Raw genomic sequence first — 18278 nt, forward strand, 5'->3', positions numbered from 1 at the left:
GGGGGCAGCGGCAGGCAGGCAGCCCTCAGGATGCCACTCCCGGCTTGCCCCTGTCGCTTCGTTCAGGTCTCCGGCACCTCCTCTTGACCCGCACTGCAAAGATAATCACCCCTCCATTTACTGATCCGGAGTAAACTAATCCGGAGTAATTGCCACAACCCCAGCTACCCTCTCAGCACTCGCTAAGAGGGTTAGGATCTTCTCTACACCCATTAGTATATTGGGGAGAGAAGACAAACAGACACACAGACACACACACCGCACACACACACACGCAATCAAGCCAACTCTGAACTAGTTCCGTCCAAGGTATGTTGGGTCCTGAGACATGAAATCAGATAGGGTGAGGATATGCGCTCTCTCTCTCTCTCTCTCTCTCTCTCTCTCTCTCTCTCTCTCTTCTCTCTCTTATATACCTTATAATTTTGCTTCTCCCAATCCTGCCTGCCCCCCTTGCGACATGAAATGGAAAGCACTCTGTGCATCTTCCTGGTTCTAAAACAAGGCATCTAAAAAGCTGCAATCCCACTTACCTCGATGAGATCATAGGATTTCACTGCAAAAGTTGTTCTGCTAAATTCAAGACCAATTTTTATTTACCAGTACAATAGACTAATAGAGCAATGGGATGTAAGAGAGCAGAGAGGTAATGCTTCACTTTCACATTTGTAGGCCTAAGAAGTGGTTGTGCCACTGCCACTCTATAACTGATGCTAGTTATATTCACACAAAACATAGTGGCATTCATGCTCAAAAAGTACTCTTTCAGATTTACAGAACCTTCACTCCAAAAGGAGGAATTGTGTGGTTTCCATTAAGCTTAATCTTGAGCTTCCCAAGAACAGATGGCAAAAAAAAATTGGTTGGCAGTTCTGCCGAAACTGCATAAGCAATATGAACTTAAATGCCCATTGTGGGGACAGGTGAAAGGGAAGAAAAGTGTTTTATGTAATGCCTTTCATACAGTAACTTGGGCAGGGTAAGTTTTATTAAATAAACCCAAATAATTGTATTTTGGGTAGAGGTAGAAAGAGGGAGTGACTATACTGCCTCATGAACCATCTTCTTTAGAAATGTAAATATAGCTTCAGATGTTTTGAAAATTGTATTCATTCAAATGCAACCTGTGAGCCACTTTAGTCATCTCTTGGAATTGACATCTTATGGAAGCAGAAATGCATGGACACCCCCACCCCTAATACTTTGTTCCTGTTACCCACATATACGGTACTTGCTAGTCAAAAGATTTGCATGAATGGTTTGAGAAACCATATGCTGTATTTCCATTACTTGAGAACTATGTCGATCACTTCCAACATGCACCCCTTCCTCCCCAAGGTTCTCTCTCAAGCAACTGGCCCTTCCACTAGATAGCTCTGTGGAGCTAGCAGGCAGAGCCCTGTTGCCAAATCAAATCACTATGTCTCACCCCTAATATCCTGGACCCAAATAGTCTTGGGGAATGACAGCAGCAAGTCCTTTCACTGTGGAGAGTTCCATGGTGATTGGGGATTCCTCTCCTGGTAATGGGGGTGGTTAGAAGATGAACAGTTTCCTTCCTCTTCTGCACCCTGTGATTGCTGGTCCCTGCTTGTATCCACCATAACTGTATAGAATTTCTCCTGCTGCTGCAAGTGTATTTTTTTAAAAAAAAAAAAAACCCAAACACAACATGCAACTGTTACAAAATAGGTCTCTTTATAGAAAGTTGTAGAGGTAATCATCATAAGAACAAAATGGGTTTGCCAGGATTATGGAGACATTTTGGGAGATATTTAGCTCAAAGCCTATTTTTACAAAACTTTTCATGTACCAATAAAGGACTCCAAGGAAACATTTTTATTGCTATTGTATTTCAAAATAAAACTTCAATTTACAAGTTGGAATATATATATATATATAGAACTGGCATGAATATTAAACTCCCCAAATTTGTAAAAAGGTATCTTAATATTTTTTCTTGATTGTTTTACTCATTTGTTTGCAGCATATAGAGAAACTAATGGTACATATCCTACCCAAGTTCACACGTAAAAAGTGTCATTTTAAATAAAACACAAATGGATTTATCAAAAGTTCATTTCCATCAAGAAACATGACAAAAGTGCAGAAAAGTTTTGTTACAGATACTTCTTAATATGAACAACTGGATAAGATAAACAGTGTTTTGGCGGGAGGCTAGTGTGGTAAAATCCATGCCACCAGTACAGCAGTCGCTTTCATCTTCCAGCTACGGAACCTGATGAAACCATTACAAGAAATAAGAAGTTTTACAAGTTAACAGTGGTTCACACAGTTCAGCTACACTGGCATTCTAGGGGTGCCATTAGGAGTGGCCCTCTTGGTCTTCTGAATTTGGTTTTGATTCTTCCGAGCTTTCACTGCTTTCATTCTCACTTCAAATACTTCATGTATGGCCTTACGGAAACAGTGGAAGTTGTAGTCTATTAGTCCTAAAGAAAAGAAAAAGAAATGTTCCATGCTCAAACTGCCATGGCAACAACACAATTAAGTAAACTCTTTTCTGTGGTATGTACTAAAAGAAAAGGGCTAAAATCAGATTTCTCTCTTAAATGCAACAATGTAAGAAAAGCTGTGAATGACTACAGAAATTTATGTACAATTTACCAAGAACTACACATTATTTTAAAATGCACTGTTGCAATGTTTGGATTTAAGCACTAAGCCAGTGACCTCACTCAAAGTTAATGCTATAATGCTCTCTCACTTCCCTAAGTGAAGAGGGTACATATTTTAAGTGGTTTAAATCTGCTGCGTTAGTCCTTTGTTTTTCCAGGGATTCAGAGGTCATGTGATACTGAAGCCACAAAATAATGGAAGACCAAACTAGTTTTATTAAATATATTTTATGTTGAGATTTTACTTTCTTGGGCTCCTTGATCACTGCAGACGGTGACAGCAGTCACGAAATTAAAAGACGCCTGCTTCTTGGGAGAAAAGCAATGACAAACCTAGACAGCATCTTAAAAAGCAGAGACATCACCTTGCCTACAAAGGTCCGTATAGTTAAAGCTATGGTTTTCCCAGTAGTGATGTATGGAAGTGAGAGCTGGACCATAAAGAAGGCTGATTGCCGAAGAATTGATGCTTTTGAATTATGGTGCTGGAGGAGACTCTTGAGAGTCCCATGGACTGCAAGAAGATCAAACCTATCCATTCTTAAGGAAATCAGCCCTGAGTGCTCACTGGAAGGACAGATCGTGAAGCTGAGGCTCCACTACTTTGGCCACCTCATGAGAAGAGAAGAATCCTTGGAAAAGACCTTGATGTTGGGAAAGATTGAGGGCGCTAGGAGAAGGGGACGACAGAGGACGAGATGGTTGGACAGTTCTCGAAGCTACGAACATGAGTTTGACCAAACTGCAGGAGGCAGTGCAAGACAGGAGTGCCTGGCGTGCTATGGTCCATGGGGTCATGAAGAGTCGGACACGACTAAACGACTAAACAACAACAACAACATGTTGAAATACCTCTCTATGGAGACTGAAGTCATGAAGACTGAGTTATTCTATGCATACATTCCCCAGAGCATTTGAAGAGTAGGTAAGATGCAGTAAGTTTCCAAAAATAAAAGGCAAGGAAGTTACTGCTGCTTAAGTGGAAACTCTTGTGTGTACGTGTATTTAGAGGATGGTAGGAAAATAAGGGAGTAGAATGAGAGGTGAATATAATGAGAAAGCGTCACTCCTGATCAAGTGTTAGGGAGGAGAAAAGTTCCAGTTCCGGAAACCCTCTAGTGTTGGACTAGGATACACAGGTTCAAATACCCTCTCTACCATTAAAGCTCACTTTGTGACTTTAGCCTAGTTGCAGTCTCAACTCTTAACCTCTCTCACAGATATGTAATAATAATGAGGGAGAAAGAACATTATGTCACTCTGAACTGAAATGACCAGATATATAATGTAACAACATGAATACATGGTTCCAGCAACATGGTTCCAGCAACAGGCTGTAGCAAGCCCAATGACCAGCTGTGATACCTCCATACCCTCTGCATTCTTTATAGTTTTGTCACAGCTTGTACATACGGAATCTCCAAGACAAATATTTAATTATTAATTGGGAACAAGATTCTGAAGGATTTCTAAACTTTCAAATTGAAGTTCCAATACCTTTTCTCTCAAAGCTTTCTTCTCTGACAAAGCAAACTAGCGCCAGGAACTTTGTCACTTCCTTTAAATAAAGGACTGTTGTGTTGTTCAGTTTTATTATTGCTGTTGATTCTTTGTCGTAGGGAGTTCCTGCTCCATCTGCTTTGAGCCTAAACAGCAAGACACAGGTGATGTTGGGGAGAAGATAAATGCTGTGATTTTTATCTGCTTGAATGAATACATTTTTATTGCTGCTTTCAATACTATTTAAAGTGAAATATGTTCGAGGCAGATATTGCCAACCTTTTTAGGCCCGTGGTAACATTTACAAGCTGGAAAAATTGTTGTGGGCAGACCCCCTCCCCTAATCAAGCACACACCACAACCATCAAATGCTTCTTTCAAGTCTTAATTCAGTAGGGGAAGAAGACTCTTTGGGTTCATATGCACCTTTGGGTTCTATGTTGATGTCCCCTTATCTAGTGTGTAAATATCTTATTCCAGCTCTATTTTCCAATCCTAGACTGTTTAAAAATTTGCAGTTTTTTTTAAAAAAAATCCTGCCATGTATTCAATGGCTTGCCAGGGATAAGTCATTTATTACTCAGCCTCAGTGGAATTATCACTGATTTTATTTACCCTATATGAAAATTACAATACTGCTCTTTTAGCGACCAGGCCTTTGTGTAGAACTCGTGGTGCATTTTAAGAGCTGTTACTAGAATCTCTGACTATAATATTTTGTATACACAAGTACACTCCCCCCCCCCGTTACATCAGCTAAGTGGCTCCTGTTCGAAGCGTTGTAGATTAAACAAGACTAAGGTGAATTCACAATCTTTTCTACATCCCAGCCTGTTCTGCTCTATCAGTTGTAAAAGCTTCAGTTTCAAAATCACTTTGATCTACATACACACAACTCTCATGACCTTTCACACAGAGAGAGTGTGCTTTTGTGATTAAAGTTTTTTTCTATCCTGAAATAGTAACAGCAAGCTAGAAGATCATTACCGCATATGAATGAAAAATATTATAAACTTATTATATTACTCCATTTGCATTTTAATTGTTATGTGACTTTAAGCTTTATAGATTGATCAAGACAGACAAGCACAAAGGATGGTGTAAGATGGTGTACTTTACTCACCCATAAATGCAGGAGATGTCAATGACAACATCTATCATATCACAGCTGAGCTCATAAGTCTGCATGTCCACTGGGGTACTGTCTGTTGCAATATAAATTTTACTGACTACATCAAACAGAAAGGCTTTCTCAATTCCAGAATTCTACAAGGAAACAGGGAGAATATAGATTTCATTGAAGGAACCAAGTCTTTAGACAATAAAGATGATGCTGTCAGTGTGCATAAGAAAAGCTGGTGAAATATGATATTATAAAAATAGTCTTAGTGTAATTCTTGGGCACAGACCAACAGAACTCACAGCATTGCTGTGTCCCACTGACAGTAATGGAATGAGTTTTCATCATGACTAACAACAATCCCACTTTCAATGAGATTTACTTGCAACTAACTGTTAACATTTCATTTTAAATTTAATATTTCTTAAAATCCCAAAACGATAAAAGTGAATTAATACAAAAGTGGACTGGAGCCAGACACGTCCTATGAATCAGCCTGAGTGACTGTTTGAGCTCCAATCCTAACACCAAGCTATGCTGAACAGTGCATGAGAACAGTGGATACAGTTCTGATAAATACAGTGGAACCTCGGTTTATGAACACCTCGGTTTATGAATTTTCGGTTTATGAACACTGTGGACCCATCTGGAACGGATTAATTCATTTTCCATTACTTTCAATGGGAAAGTTCGCTTCGGTTTATGAACGCTTCAGTTTATGAACAGACTTCCGGAACCAATTACACCCATGCTTCAGTTTATGAACGCTTCAGTTTAAGTACTCCGCGGACCCGTCTGGAACGGATTAATCCACTTTCCATTACTTTCAATGGGAAAGTTCGCTTCAGTTTATGAACGCTTCAGTTTAAGTACTCTGGAACGGATTAATCCACTTTCCATTACTTTCAATGGAAAAGTTCGCTTCAGTTTATGAACAGACTTCCGGAACCAATTGTGTTCATAAACCGAGGTACCACTGTACCGGTATATGAGGTTGTAACAAGAATCAGAGACTCAAGTTACATTCTAGCAAAGTTTGAAATGAATTGTTGTTTACAAGCAAGTGAATGTTTGCAAAGTAATTGCACGTGACTGAACAGTTTTTATGGGCATTTATTCTCGTATACCAAGTATCCTACAGCAACACATAACACAAAAATGAAATTAAAAACAAACAAAAACAGTGTTTTGCAATAAAATATACAAAGGCTCAGGAAATACATATGCAAGAGAACAACAACTATTTACCGAGATAAAGATGTTAAGCAAGTTCTCCAGTGTTGGGAGCTGGGGGATCAATTTCTGTACCACTTTGCTAAACGCTTCAAATATTGAATGATCATATATGCTTGTTAAATAAAAGCTGGAAAAGGAAATAGACATCAGTGTATCTCTCTGAAATTAACAGCTCTGGAAAGTTTGTAGAAAGAAATGAGGCATTATAGGGCTTCCAGACAGGAGTTTGTGGAATTAGGGCTGCCCATGCATGCAAGTCGCCCCCCCCCCCGTGCTGCCATCATCAAAATGCCAGTTAAGACTTAATTTAATTGGGATTTCCCCTTACTGTGGAAAATTCAGCAAGTAAAAATAATCCATTATACATCTGCAGGCACTCCTGGTGTAAAAACTCATAAGGAAACTTTTTTTTGATGGGTGATCTGACACATTATGTTTCAGTGAACAGTCTCTTATCACCACACCTGTACTTCCATTTGCTCCTCACCCAAGCGTAATCTAGCAGTTCTGATGAGTGTGCCTATTTTTCCCATTTGCTACATGCTGAAGCCATGTTCAAGCTGCACACTCCACCCCTCCGCCAACCCTGGCGAAAGCACAGGCCTCCACTTAGCCAATTGTAAAACATGAGCACTAAAGCTGGTATCCTTGTGATACCATAACAGGACTCATTCATCCTTGTTTGTGGAATCTTCTGAAGGGTTGCTTACAAGATAAAGAACTGTTTAACGACTATGCCATTTTTCGTATTGCATATTGTAAGCTGTTACAATCACAGGGTTGCTAGTTTTAATACTTAATCATCATTCAATCCATTAAAGCTTTAGTTGACTGACTGGTGATTTCTAATGATTTGACCACTGCATATCTAAGTTGGCCATATCACTGCTGTGTCACCCCTTTCCCCCTAAGATTTTACAAAAAGTTGGCACATGTGCTTGTTCAATATGTGAGGCATACTGCTTTTTCTTATTCTCCCCTGTCCCCAAAGCAGGCTTTATCAATTGCTTTGCTCTCCTCACCTCAAGTGGATTTTTTCCAGCCCAGCATCTGCAAGGTCATCATTTGTCCTCTGATGAATGTCTCTCTGTGTTTCAATCTTGTGATCATCTGACAAACCATCTACTTTGTGGATAAATATTTCAAAGTTTATGTCTGGATTCACTTTATATGCTCTTGTCACAGTGAGATGCAATCTTGCCAAAGCTTCCATATAGTCATCCTACAAACCAAAAATAAACTGGATAAATGATTTGCTTTTGTAAATCCAATTAGGAATTAAAGTGTTTAATCTTTACTTCTCAAGTTATCAAAGGGTGTGGTTTTTTTTACATCTTCATAAACAAAAATCACAATGTGAAAGCACTTCAGCGAGTTATCAAGCATTACATCTTTCCAACACTCCTACATTTTGAATCTTGTTTTTCCTGCCTGTCTCTTTCAACTTCCCTTATTAAAGCAGCTGTTTTAACAAGTACAGGTCACTTGCTTACTAGTTCCTTCTGTGTAGTGTTCACTAAGAAATAGGATACTTTTGTGATGGTAGTTTTAACTAGGCATGAGGGATAAAGAGACCATCCCATTTCCATTCTGTGTTTGTTTCACATGCTTCATTCATAAATCTCAAACATTGTTTTAGTAAGATTTAACCATTATAAAAATTTTAATTCTACTATTAGTGTTTCAGATAATACACATAGGTGCAAAAAGCATACTAGGTCGAATGTCATGATGAAGTCTACATGTACAAAACAAGGAAAGCTAAAATAACAATATTTACACTAGAACAATGAGAACTCAGGGCAGGATCCATAGAGCTGCTCTTCCACTCATGCTTGTGTGGGTGAGGGAGATCTGGTTTCTGCCAAAGCATTTGGATGTAGGCCCCTATAATACATAATACATATCACACTACTCCACAGGGTCCCTCAGAATCAGCTTTTGAGGTGTGTAAGCAAGGGGCTATAGTGTGAAGGAGGACAGAGGAGAAAACTGCCTCAGAAGGGAAATCCTGCTTGTCATTCTCTGGATCTTGCCTGTACTAACGAGAGAGTCAATCACGTTGTGTGTTGCTATTCTTATTGGAGATGTGATAGCCCAGAGAGAAATATCAGAAAAATTGGGAGTGGGGTGTGTGAGAAAGGTATTTTTATGGCTCTTCACATCTCTACTTTTTATCATCCATGCTACTGTTGGGTGATGTTTGTGTGTGCAAATTTAGGGTATTTAGTCTAAGCTAAGATCATAACCCAAATCCTTTCCTTACCTGAGAATCAATAACAAATATCAGTGCTCCGGTGCCTCGGAAAATCATCTCATAGTCAAAGGTAGGGTCAAAAAAGTCAATTTGCCCAGGAAAGTCCCATATCTGAAAGTTTACAAAGGAGCTGTTGGAAACATCCTCCCTGCAAATCTTATTAGTGCTCTCCAAGAAAAGGGTTTCATTCGGTGACATTTTATGAAACACAACTTTCTGAATTGAAGACTTTCCACTTCTTCTCAGTCCCATTAGCAGAATTCTTGGCTTGACTTCAGTACTAAAGGGCTCGTTGAAATCTAGAACTGGATAAAAAGAAAAAATTGTTTGCAAAAACAACAACAATAAAAACAGGTGTTTATTTGCATCCAAATTCTAACACAATTTCAATTAATTTTACTTCCCAATCCTACCATTTTAGGATTCCTTCCTTTCCAATGCCAGAGATAAAGCTTTGGTTGACTGATCTAATTTCCTCTTCATCCCACCCACCAGATATTTTGCCAGCTCCACCTGCTGGTTCAAAAGACAACTCACCTCCCTCAAAGCTACTGATGGTGAAAAATGCAGACCCTCAGATTTCGTATTGCATATTGTAAGCTGTTACAATCACAGGGTTGCTAGTTTTAATACTTAATCATCAATCAATCCATTAAAGCTTTAGTTGACTGACTGGTGAGGGAAAACGTGAAAGCAATGAGACTTTTTGTTTTTGACTATTTTCGTTCTGGTCGGTTAGTACAAAAGTGAAAGAAAGTAAAAAATATTAAATACAGCCTTTTCTTCCAAGAATACAAGTGACGGCTTTTTGTTTGCTCTATTATATGCTCTCACACTTTCTTAGTTATCTCAGAAAGGCACCTGTAATTGAGGGTTTCGAGGAAGGGTGGTACAAAAATATTCGAAATAAGTAAATAAAAGTATTTCAGGTATATTGAAATGGACAGTGACCAAAGAAAAATATACATTGCTGTATGTGACATCTGGAATAATTTATGCTAAATACTGGAAGAGCTCCCAAATACCCCAACAAATATGTAAAATGGAGCTGCATAGCTTCCTCAGGTAAACTAACATGGGTGTTATGATTCAAATATGCGGTACTTAATTTAAATCATTTTGAAAATTAATAAGGTTGTTTTATTGAATTGGAATCCAAGACAAGATACGGTAGTAAGAAATCCATTACTACTGTATTTTTTCAATAGTTAAGAAAAAAATCTATATTTAACATGGCCTTCTAGCAAATGTAATCTTTTGTTTAAGATGTTGGTGTTGGAATTCAACATCAGGAGTGCCACAGCGATGTAGATCTTAATTCCCTGCCTTGTTCCTGGTGTAGGTCTTCACTCCCCACTTCTTCCCTGGTGGGGAGGGGCACAATTTTGTGGTTCATTTTAGGTGCTAAAATGTCCTGGGCCAGCCCTGGCCACAGCTCCCCTTATCCCTGATTTATATGTTGCAGCATTCAAATATTCAAACCTTTCTACCACCTGCAGTCTGTAGGAGTATAACCCAGAAAGAACAGTACCATGTGCTATTTCTGTACATTCAGATCAGTTCTGAAAGGGAGCTGTGAAACTTGAGATGGCACATATGCTCACTGAATCATGGGAGAAGACATCTGATGGAGAAGAATATTCGTTTTGGAGAAGAACACCTATTTCGGAGGCCACTACACAGCAAGTAATATTTGTCACATTCCCTTTTCTTTGAAGGAAAAAAAGAGCACTCTTGTTAGAATAAGTGCTCCTTAAAGTAGTGTCACTGGGAAAGCTGTTTTGCTTATAAATCCACAGATTGTCAAGTGTGTGTGTGAGTGTGAACTATACAGACTCAACAGGAGTATAAACTCCTTTGCACAAAATACCAACAATACTTTCTAATGGATTAATGCCAAAAGGACACTTTGAAACATAAACCTAAAGCTTCCCTCAAGAAATCCTAGAGTCTGAAGCAATTTTCTATCTTTTCCCAGCTCTGTAAATCAGAAGAGAATGCAGCCAAAAAGGAAAACAGTCTGTGTTATGCACAAAGCAACAGGTGGCAGAACAGCCTATTCTTTTTAACACAAAAATGTAGGTAACCATGGTTAATCCATTAGCAGAAAAAAGGGTTTCTCCTTTAAACATGCCTATAAAAATACCCTTTCTATACCATCACACCAGTGCACACAATGTCATCAAAAATATGCAGGCAGACCCTGGAGCAGAGCCTGGTAATATGGGAACTGACATTCACAGCTGCAAAGGAGCTCTAAACACTGAGCCCTCTGCAGCTGTTGCCTTTTATGGGCCTGAAGTCTGCCTTCCTTATTTCCTTAGATCTCCAAGTTCGCATCAGTAAAACACGTGCAATTTGTAACAGACACTGGATATCTGTACCACGAATACCAATAGGAAGTACTTTATTAAAGGGTTTCCCCCCTCCAGATACTGTTTCAAGAGTTTGACACATTTATTAGGATAGTTTTCTCCCTCTGCTCTTAAAACACAGGCTGAACCCAACCTTGTCTCTAGCTCTTCCCCTCCCCCAACTCACTGAACAAACCTAGTTTTTTCTTTCCTTTAGTTTCTCATTAACGGTTCATCCCATTGCTGATCTACATAAGTTTCCTCCCAACTTTATACCATCTACAATTCACTTCTGAAGCGACCCATACAATCAGCTGCACAACCACTTATGTTTTTATTTCCATGCTCTCCCAATGCTCTCTTCTACCTACCGTATTCCACTGTCTGTCACATGCCTGGACACCTCCCCCACCCTGTTTTCTCCCTGTTCATCTTTTCCCCCTGTTCTTGTTCCCCACAAGACAGCCGCAACAGACAGTACTAAGTGCCTACTTGTTCCTCTCCCCAAATGCTCACTTATTATTTGGACACAAAGCCTAGATCCACAAAACTCTCTACAAAGAAAGTTTTAATGATATTTTTATATTGGTCTGCTTTTCTGTATTTTTGGTGCTGCATTCTGCATTACATATGCTAGATTGTATTATTTAAATGATCGTATTTTTCTATTTAATTTTTTCAAGCTGTCAGAGAACTTAGCCAACGGGCAGTCCATAAATGTAATAGACAATAAAATACAAATTTAGATCTGACTCTAGCCAATCAGCTACTTATTCCTCTTCCTTATATCACATCTCCTATTTAAGGGCTTAATTTCCTTTGGAAAAACAATGCTAGGTGTCATGCTGCACTTCAGGTTGTACCTTTGGACCTGAAATCCCCTTTCATCCTGATCTCAGGTATGCATAAGATAGGGGTGCATAAGATAGGGGTGGGTATTCAGTAGCAAGGTAAAAGCTGAATATGTTGAGGCCCTCAATGACTACTTACAATTTTCTGGGTGGGACCTGCACCATGATATTGAAAACATAAACTAGATGGGGTGGGGGAGTAAACAAAACAAGAAAAACCCCCATAAACTAGACCCTGGCTCACATTAAATATGGTGTGCCTTTGTATTTATGCAGCAAAAATGAACCATGTATAAAGCTGGAATACCATTAGTGTCTTAAGTGTTTGTGCTGTGAGCCAGGAGACTCCTAGTTTGGGACTGCATACAACATACATATAAACACATCCTCCACCACCACCAAGAATCCTGGGAACTTTAGTTTGTTAATGTTGTCGAGAGCTGTAGCTCTATGAGGGGTAAACTACAGCTGCCAGGATTCATGTGTGTCTGCATGCATGAAATTTAATGTGTGTGTGTGCAGCTCAAACCTCTCTTTAACTACAAGATGGCTTTAGCAAGTCTCACCCAAGGCTTACCAAGATAATGAATGTAAAGTGCTCCAAACTTTCTGAAGTGCTATACAAAAATATTACTATAAAAAGCACGATAAATCTATCTCCTCCCAAATCTAATCCTCCCAACAGATTTCTCAGGAAGGCATGCTTCTCTTCCAATCCATCTCATTCCTAGCACCACCCATTCACAGTCTCCAAATTCTAACCCCATTCCTAAACTAATGTCTCCAACTCCCAAACCTGATAAAAGGTAAAGGGACCCCTGACAGAAATATATATATATATTTCTGTCAGGGGTCCCTTTACCTTTTATCAGGTTTGGGAGTTGGATATATATATATATATATATATATATATATATATATATATATATATATATGGGACCCCTGACACTTAAGTCCAGTCGTGAACCACTCTGGGGTTGCAGCGCTCATCTCGCTTTCCAGGCCAAGGGAACTAGTGTTTGTCCACTCCGCAGACTGATTTTCCAGGTCATGTGGCCAGCATGATGAAGCCGCTTCTGGCACAACGGAACACCGACACCAGAGCAGCGCCTGGAAATGCCGTTTACCTTCCTGCCAGAGCGTGGCACTTTTGGGCGTGCTTTCAAACTGCTAGGTTGGCAGGAGCTGGGACAGAACAATGGCCTTTTGATGGCCAAGCCCAAGGCTCCATGGTTTAGACCACAGCGCTACCCACGTCCCAAACCTGATACCACCCCCAAATTCCCTCTTCTGCTCCAAAACTCTTACCCTATTCCAAATGTTAGCCCTGAGACATCAAGTACCTCTGTTTATGTTTACTTGTAGCCCCATGTTTTAATCTCTCTCCTTCAAGGCCCTCACTCCATACTCTACCCAATTTAAAGCACAGCCTTTCCCACCCCAGAAGTCTTCCACATCCCCACAACCTTATTCCCACCTGTGTTGCCAGTGTCTTGAAAATTGTTGTACTTGTACACCTAAGAGAATGAAAGGTTTCTATAAGTGGGGCTAGTCCAGGACATTTTGCTACCCAAGGCAAAGGACAAGCACAGGCGTTGACTGAACTTTGGCAGCTGAATTCCACTTCCAATACTGGTAATGGGACACCATCCTCTACCACATCCAGGGGCAGGAGGCTAACATACAAGCTTCACGGCACACAAAGCTCTGTCCTCCAACCACTACCACCATCTGCACCAAGTCCCCCATTCTGCTATACGGACGTAGGCTGTATGAGACCTTTTGCAATCTGCCAGAATCCAGGATCACTCAGCATTCACTTGGGCAGCATGGCCGAGACTTTGGTTCTGTCTCACCAAAAAACAAAGCAAAGGAAAAACCCCAACCCAGTTCAACAGGTTAGGCGTGGGCTGGTCCCACTATTAGGCAGTGTGAGGCAGCAGATACTAGGGAGGACGATGAGTCAAGGGGTCAAGGTAAGGAAGCTGGAATAGCTCTGTCAGTAGAGCACGAGTCTCAGTGTCATGGGGTTGAGCCCCACATTGGGCAACTTATTCCAGCATTGCAGGGGATTGGATTAGAATGATCCATGTGGTCCCGCCCAACACTACAATTCTAGAAGGCCTCTGCATATCAAGCCCTCCTGCAGCCCTCAGGTGCGGTGGCAGGCTGAGTCCCTTTCAGTATATCTGCCAGCCCAGTCGGAACTGGGAAAACCACCTTGGCCCTCATCGCCTTGGGTAACAAAATGCCTTGGGCCACTTAGGCTGCTGCTGCTGCTTCTGCAGGCAGAAAGAAAGGGGTAGAGGGGTGTGTGTAGCATGGCCATAGCCAATATTTTTGTGGGGGGGGGGGCAGGACTTTGTTGGGGGGGGAGATTGGTCAGTTAAATATTTCTATTCTTTTCCTTGATGGGGGGCAGCTGCCCGGCTGCCCCCCTCCTTGGCTATGCCCATGGCATGCAGGGCAAACAAATGGGTGCAGTTTGTTGCTTCCCCCTCCCACCCCATAGGAGCCAACTCCTAGGGGCTGAGGGGTCCCCTAAAGTCCATAGGCTTTCCACCCATTCAAAGGGTGTGTGTCTGTGCACCGCGTCTTGTGATCGATTACGTGGGGCGGAGCTTACCTGTGTCACCCACCACAATATTTTATCCAAAGTGGACACCCCCGTGACCCAACCCCGTTTCCTCCCTTCCCTCTCCCAGCCCCGCAACTCTCCCCGGCTCTCCCGGGTGCGCTGAACGCCGCCTGCGCGTAGCCCGGTGGGTTCCTCTCTCCCTCTCTGCCGCTCACTCCGCCCCAAAACAATGGGCCTGGCAGTCACGAGGCCGCCCTTTCCCTTCGGGGCAGCGGCGGCGCCGAGCTACTTACACGCCCCGTCCCCGCCGTTCTCCGGGTCGCCGTCCGAAAACGATCCACTCCCGTCCCCGTAATCTGCAAGCCCCACGATCTCGTCTTCTTCTTCGTCTTCGTCGTCGTCTTCCTCCTCCTCCTCTTCATCTTCTTCCTCCTCTTCCTCCTCCTCTTCTCCCTCGTCCTCTTCCTGCTCCTTCGGCTTCCCCGGCACCTGGCTCATCGTGCTCCCTCCACGGGCTTCTTGCCCCTTCTCCGAAGGCAGACCCCGGCCGGCCGGCCCCCCCAGCGGCACGCTCGCCCCGCCGCCGCCACGAGCCCCCCGCACCCCTCGAGGCTGCCTCTCGCCTGGGACTCTGACCTAAGCTGCTCCCTTTCCTTGTATTTCTTCCTCGCCGCCGCCGCCGCCGCAGTTGTCAAAGGAAAGTCAGCCGAGGCCCTGCCGTCCCTCCCAGAGGAGAGAAACTGCGTGACCCAAGTCACCTGACACACTCACACACTCACACACGGAGTAACATAATAGTAGACGCCGAGAAACTAGAAACAAGCCACTCGAGGGAGGGGCCCTGCCAATGAACACGCGCGCGCACACACACATACTTTTTAAATAGATATAGATATATTAAGGATTCATATGCCACACGGAGGGAGGGGCCAGCGTTGAATTTGCGAAAGGAAAGCCGCGGGGTTTCAAATAATGTTTCAAAACACACCGTCCCGCCTCGCCCCAAAATTAGGATTTTTTTGCACTTTGTATGTAGTGGGAAGGCTGCCGTGGTGGCTAGACTCGAGAGTAGTGCAGCGTTGGGAGTTTTGACAGGTATACCTTTTTCTTTCTTTAGCACAGTGACATGGCAGGATCTCTCAAAACTCCCTTTTCTGAACAGCTATTAAAATGTATGGATGTCACTGTCTCCTCTTGCATTTAGTATCTGAGCATGTACAGAGTACTTCTGTCCCCATTAGCTCACTAGCACATATGAGGGTGAAGCAAAATAAAAAAATTCCTTCAGTAGCACCTTAAAGACCAACTAAGTTTATATTTTGGTATGAGCTTTCGTGTGCATTGTGCATGCACACGAAAGCTCATACCAAAATATAAACTTAGTTGGTCTTTAAGGTGCTACTGAAGGAATTTTTTTTATTTTGCTTCGACTCAGACCAACACGGCTACCTACCTGTAATATGAGGGTGAAGTATTCTGGTCAGATCTGAGAGCCACCCCCCCCCCAAAAAAACTGCAGTCCTAAGCATGCTTACCAGGGAGGCAGGCTGCAATTATACAGGGTGGTGAGTCCTTTAAAAGAGCCCCCCCCCTTAAAAGACTCACCCTGTACATGTGAATACCCACACCTCTCTACCTGGGAGTAAGCCCCATTGAACTCAGTGCGGCTTATTTCTGAGTAGACATATAGAGGATTGCACTGTAAGTCTCACAGAACGCAGCAAGATTTTACCTGAGAGGAAACCTTCAGGGAACCACACCGCAAAGGGTTTTTGGAAAAGTGCTGTCTTCTCAGTATTAATCCACAAGTTCAAGCAGTGGCACTGAATAATCTGGGCAAGACAGGGACGGTAAAGATGAAAAATGTACCCTTCAAAATTTGCAGATAAGTTTAGTCAGATAAGATGCTCCGAAGTGACTGGTTTACATTACAGTATAACAGTTATGGCTGCACAATCCTGTGGTCAATAAGCAATCTCTTGCTTCTGAACGTGCTTGTTGACTCATGATTTGTAAGCAATGGGAGAAATCCATTATCCTCATGACTAGATGGTTCATCACTTTAAAAATATTGCTTTATATGTTCCATTACTGAGCTCAGGCACGTGAAAATATATATAGGCTAGACCTGCTTTTTTGACCCAGACCTACACCAGAGTGCAGCGCCGGCCCACTGATGAAGCGAGGTGAAGCAATTGCCTCAGGTGGTGGAAGAACAAGAGGCTGCGCCCTGCCCACCCCACCCCTTCTGCCGCCACCAGAATGCGCCCTCTCACTGGAATACCTCCTGGGGTGGAGAAGATGAGCCACAACACCTTGCAGGATGCCTATACGCTCGCCCAGGTTTTTTTTTGGGGGGGGGTGTTCCGGTGGCAGCAAAAGTGGTGGTGTGTTTGACCTGTGGAAGCATTTTTGCATATTCAGTTCACTCTTGATTTTGCAGTTACTGAGTACTGTAATGTCTTCTTTTATTCATAAATTTGTGCCGCTCCTTTTGCCACTTCTGTTTTCCTACACAGAAAGTCAACAGCGTGATCCTAAGCGTGATTTTTTATTTGTTTTACTGAGAAGCAAGTCTTCCATGGGACATACGGTATATGTGATGAAAAAAATTAGGAGACGCGAGTCAAGGAGGGTCAGACGAATTCGTCTGGATTTCCCACCAACCATCGTTGTTCCGGATCGTGGCCGCTAGATGTCGCTCACCAATGCCCATCTCGACCTCTTGATTCCGCTCTTCGAGCAGCAGATCTTTTTGGGAGCTGTTTCCAGGTGCTGCCGCTAGATGGCAATGCCGGAGCGGATGGTGAACGAAGAAGCCTCCCCCGCCCCACGCCGGAGAGCAAAGTTACCTGCGGCGTGACTTGGAGCAGGATTTCGTAGTAACTTTGCAAACCCTTTTCACGAGGGTGGAGCAAGGGAGGACCAAGCCTAGCGCTCCTACGAGGGGCAGCTGGAGCGGCAGAGATTTCCCCCACCTCCCCGCTTCCTACAAGCCCATCGTTTCGCAAGGTTTGTTCGTCCGCCGAGCTGGGATGTGCGTAGCAGGGCGCCCTGGGAGAGAAGAGAAAAGGTAGGCATTTAAAATATACATATATGCATTGCATTGCGAGGGGAGGGTTATCCCTGCATGCAAGAGAGGGTTCTGCAGCCAAGTCTCCATTTCTTGCACCGTGTCTACATTTTGTAAACAAGAAAAAAAAGGGGGGGTGTCTCTGAATACAAGAGCTATCTGTAAGGAACTCCTCTGTTTCGCTCTCCCCACCCCCAGCTCCGGTTTCTGTGATTGTTTGGCCGCTGCAAGTGTTGCCTCTTCCTCTCTCGCCCCTCCTCCTAATCTCAGAACCTTCCAGGGCTCAGATCTGAGCCAGCGTTAAACCATAAGGCTGTCGATATGCTAGTGCACACCCTGGTTTATGTAGGGAGGCGAGAAAAAACAAACGAAAAAGTAAGATGGGAGTCTGAGCATAGCCAGAGTGCCGCCGCCTTCTCTTTACCAATCAGAGAAACAGCAACAGCTGGCCCAGGTCACACCTGAGATTAGGGGACTCCATTTACAGCAGAGGTGGGGTGGGGGGAGAAGCAAACGTGAGTGGGTCTTATGTGTCTCTTACCTTTGCACTGTAGTTAAACACATGCAAAAGTTAGCGTACATGTTTTACTCTCCCTCTTCTTCATTCTCCCATCCAACCAAGATTAATTTAATTACAGCCCAACGACTCTTTCTGAGGGTTGTGGCTGAG

General features: G+C 42.7%; 2 protein-coding genes across 4 annotated transcripts in view; one reads left to right on the plus strand and one right to left on the minus strand.

The window, feature by feature from the left end:
- Positions 1-1676: 1676 nt before the first annotated feature.
- Positions 1677-15337, minus strand: RRAGD (Ras related GTP binding D). The gene is made up of 7 exons (XM_035109404.3): positions 14829-15337; positions 8762-9057; positions 7518-7717; positions 6508-6622; positions 5263-5405; positions 4137-4285; positions 1677-2453 (listed from the first exon to the last, which is right to left on the minus strand). The coding sequence occupies exons 1-7, from the start codon at positions 15031-15033 to the stop codon at positions 2302-2304; spliced, it is 1260 nt and encodes a 419-aa protein (XP_034965295.1). The 5' UTR covers positions 15034-15337; the 3' UTR covers positions 1677-2301.
- Positions 15338-17325: 1988 nt separating this feature from the next.
- ANKRD6 (ankyrin repeat domain 6) overlaps positions 17326-18278 on the plus strand; it is a 69495-nt gene continuing 68542 nt past the window's right edge. Inside the window, exon 1 of one of the 3 annotated variants that reach the window (XM_035109394.3) lies at positions 17326-17608. The gene's annotated coding sequence lies outside the window, so the exon portion shown is untranslated. The remainder of the gene's footprint in view (positions 17609-18278) is intronic. The other 2 variants (XM_088667204.1, XM_088667206.1) reach the window with 2 other exon arrangements.

This window comes from Zootoca vivipara, chromosome 3 (assembly GCF_965207765.1).
Source record: "Zootoca vivipara chromosome 3, rZooViv2.hap1.1, whole genome shotgun sequence".
NCBI lineage: Eukaryota > Metazoa > Chordata > Lepidosauria > Squamata > Lacertidae > Zootoca > Zootoca vivipara.

What these genes read in the sequence shown, in the direction of transcription:
- RRAGD (XM_035109404.3), bottom strand. Translation starts at nt 15,033, where the DNA reads ATGAGCCAGGTGCCGGGGAAGCCGAAGGAGCAGGAAGAGGACGAGGGA. An exon ending in TGCTTAACATCTTTATCTCG is followed by an intron (nt 5,406 to 6,507) that starts GTAAATAGTTGT and finishes GTTTCCTTGTAG; the next exon opens with AATTCTGGAATTGAGAAAGC. An exon ending in AGAAAGCTTTGAGAGAAAAG is followed by an intron (nt 2,454 to 4,136) that starts GTATTGGAACTT and finishes TCTTTTCTTTAG; the next exon opens with GACTAATAGACTACAACTTC.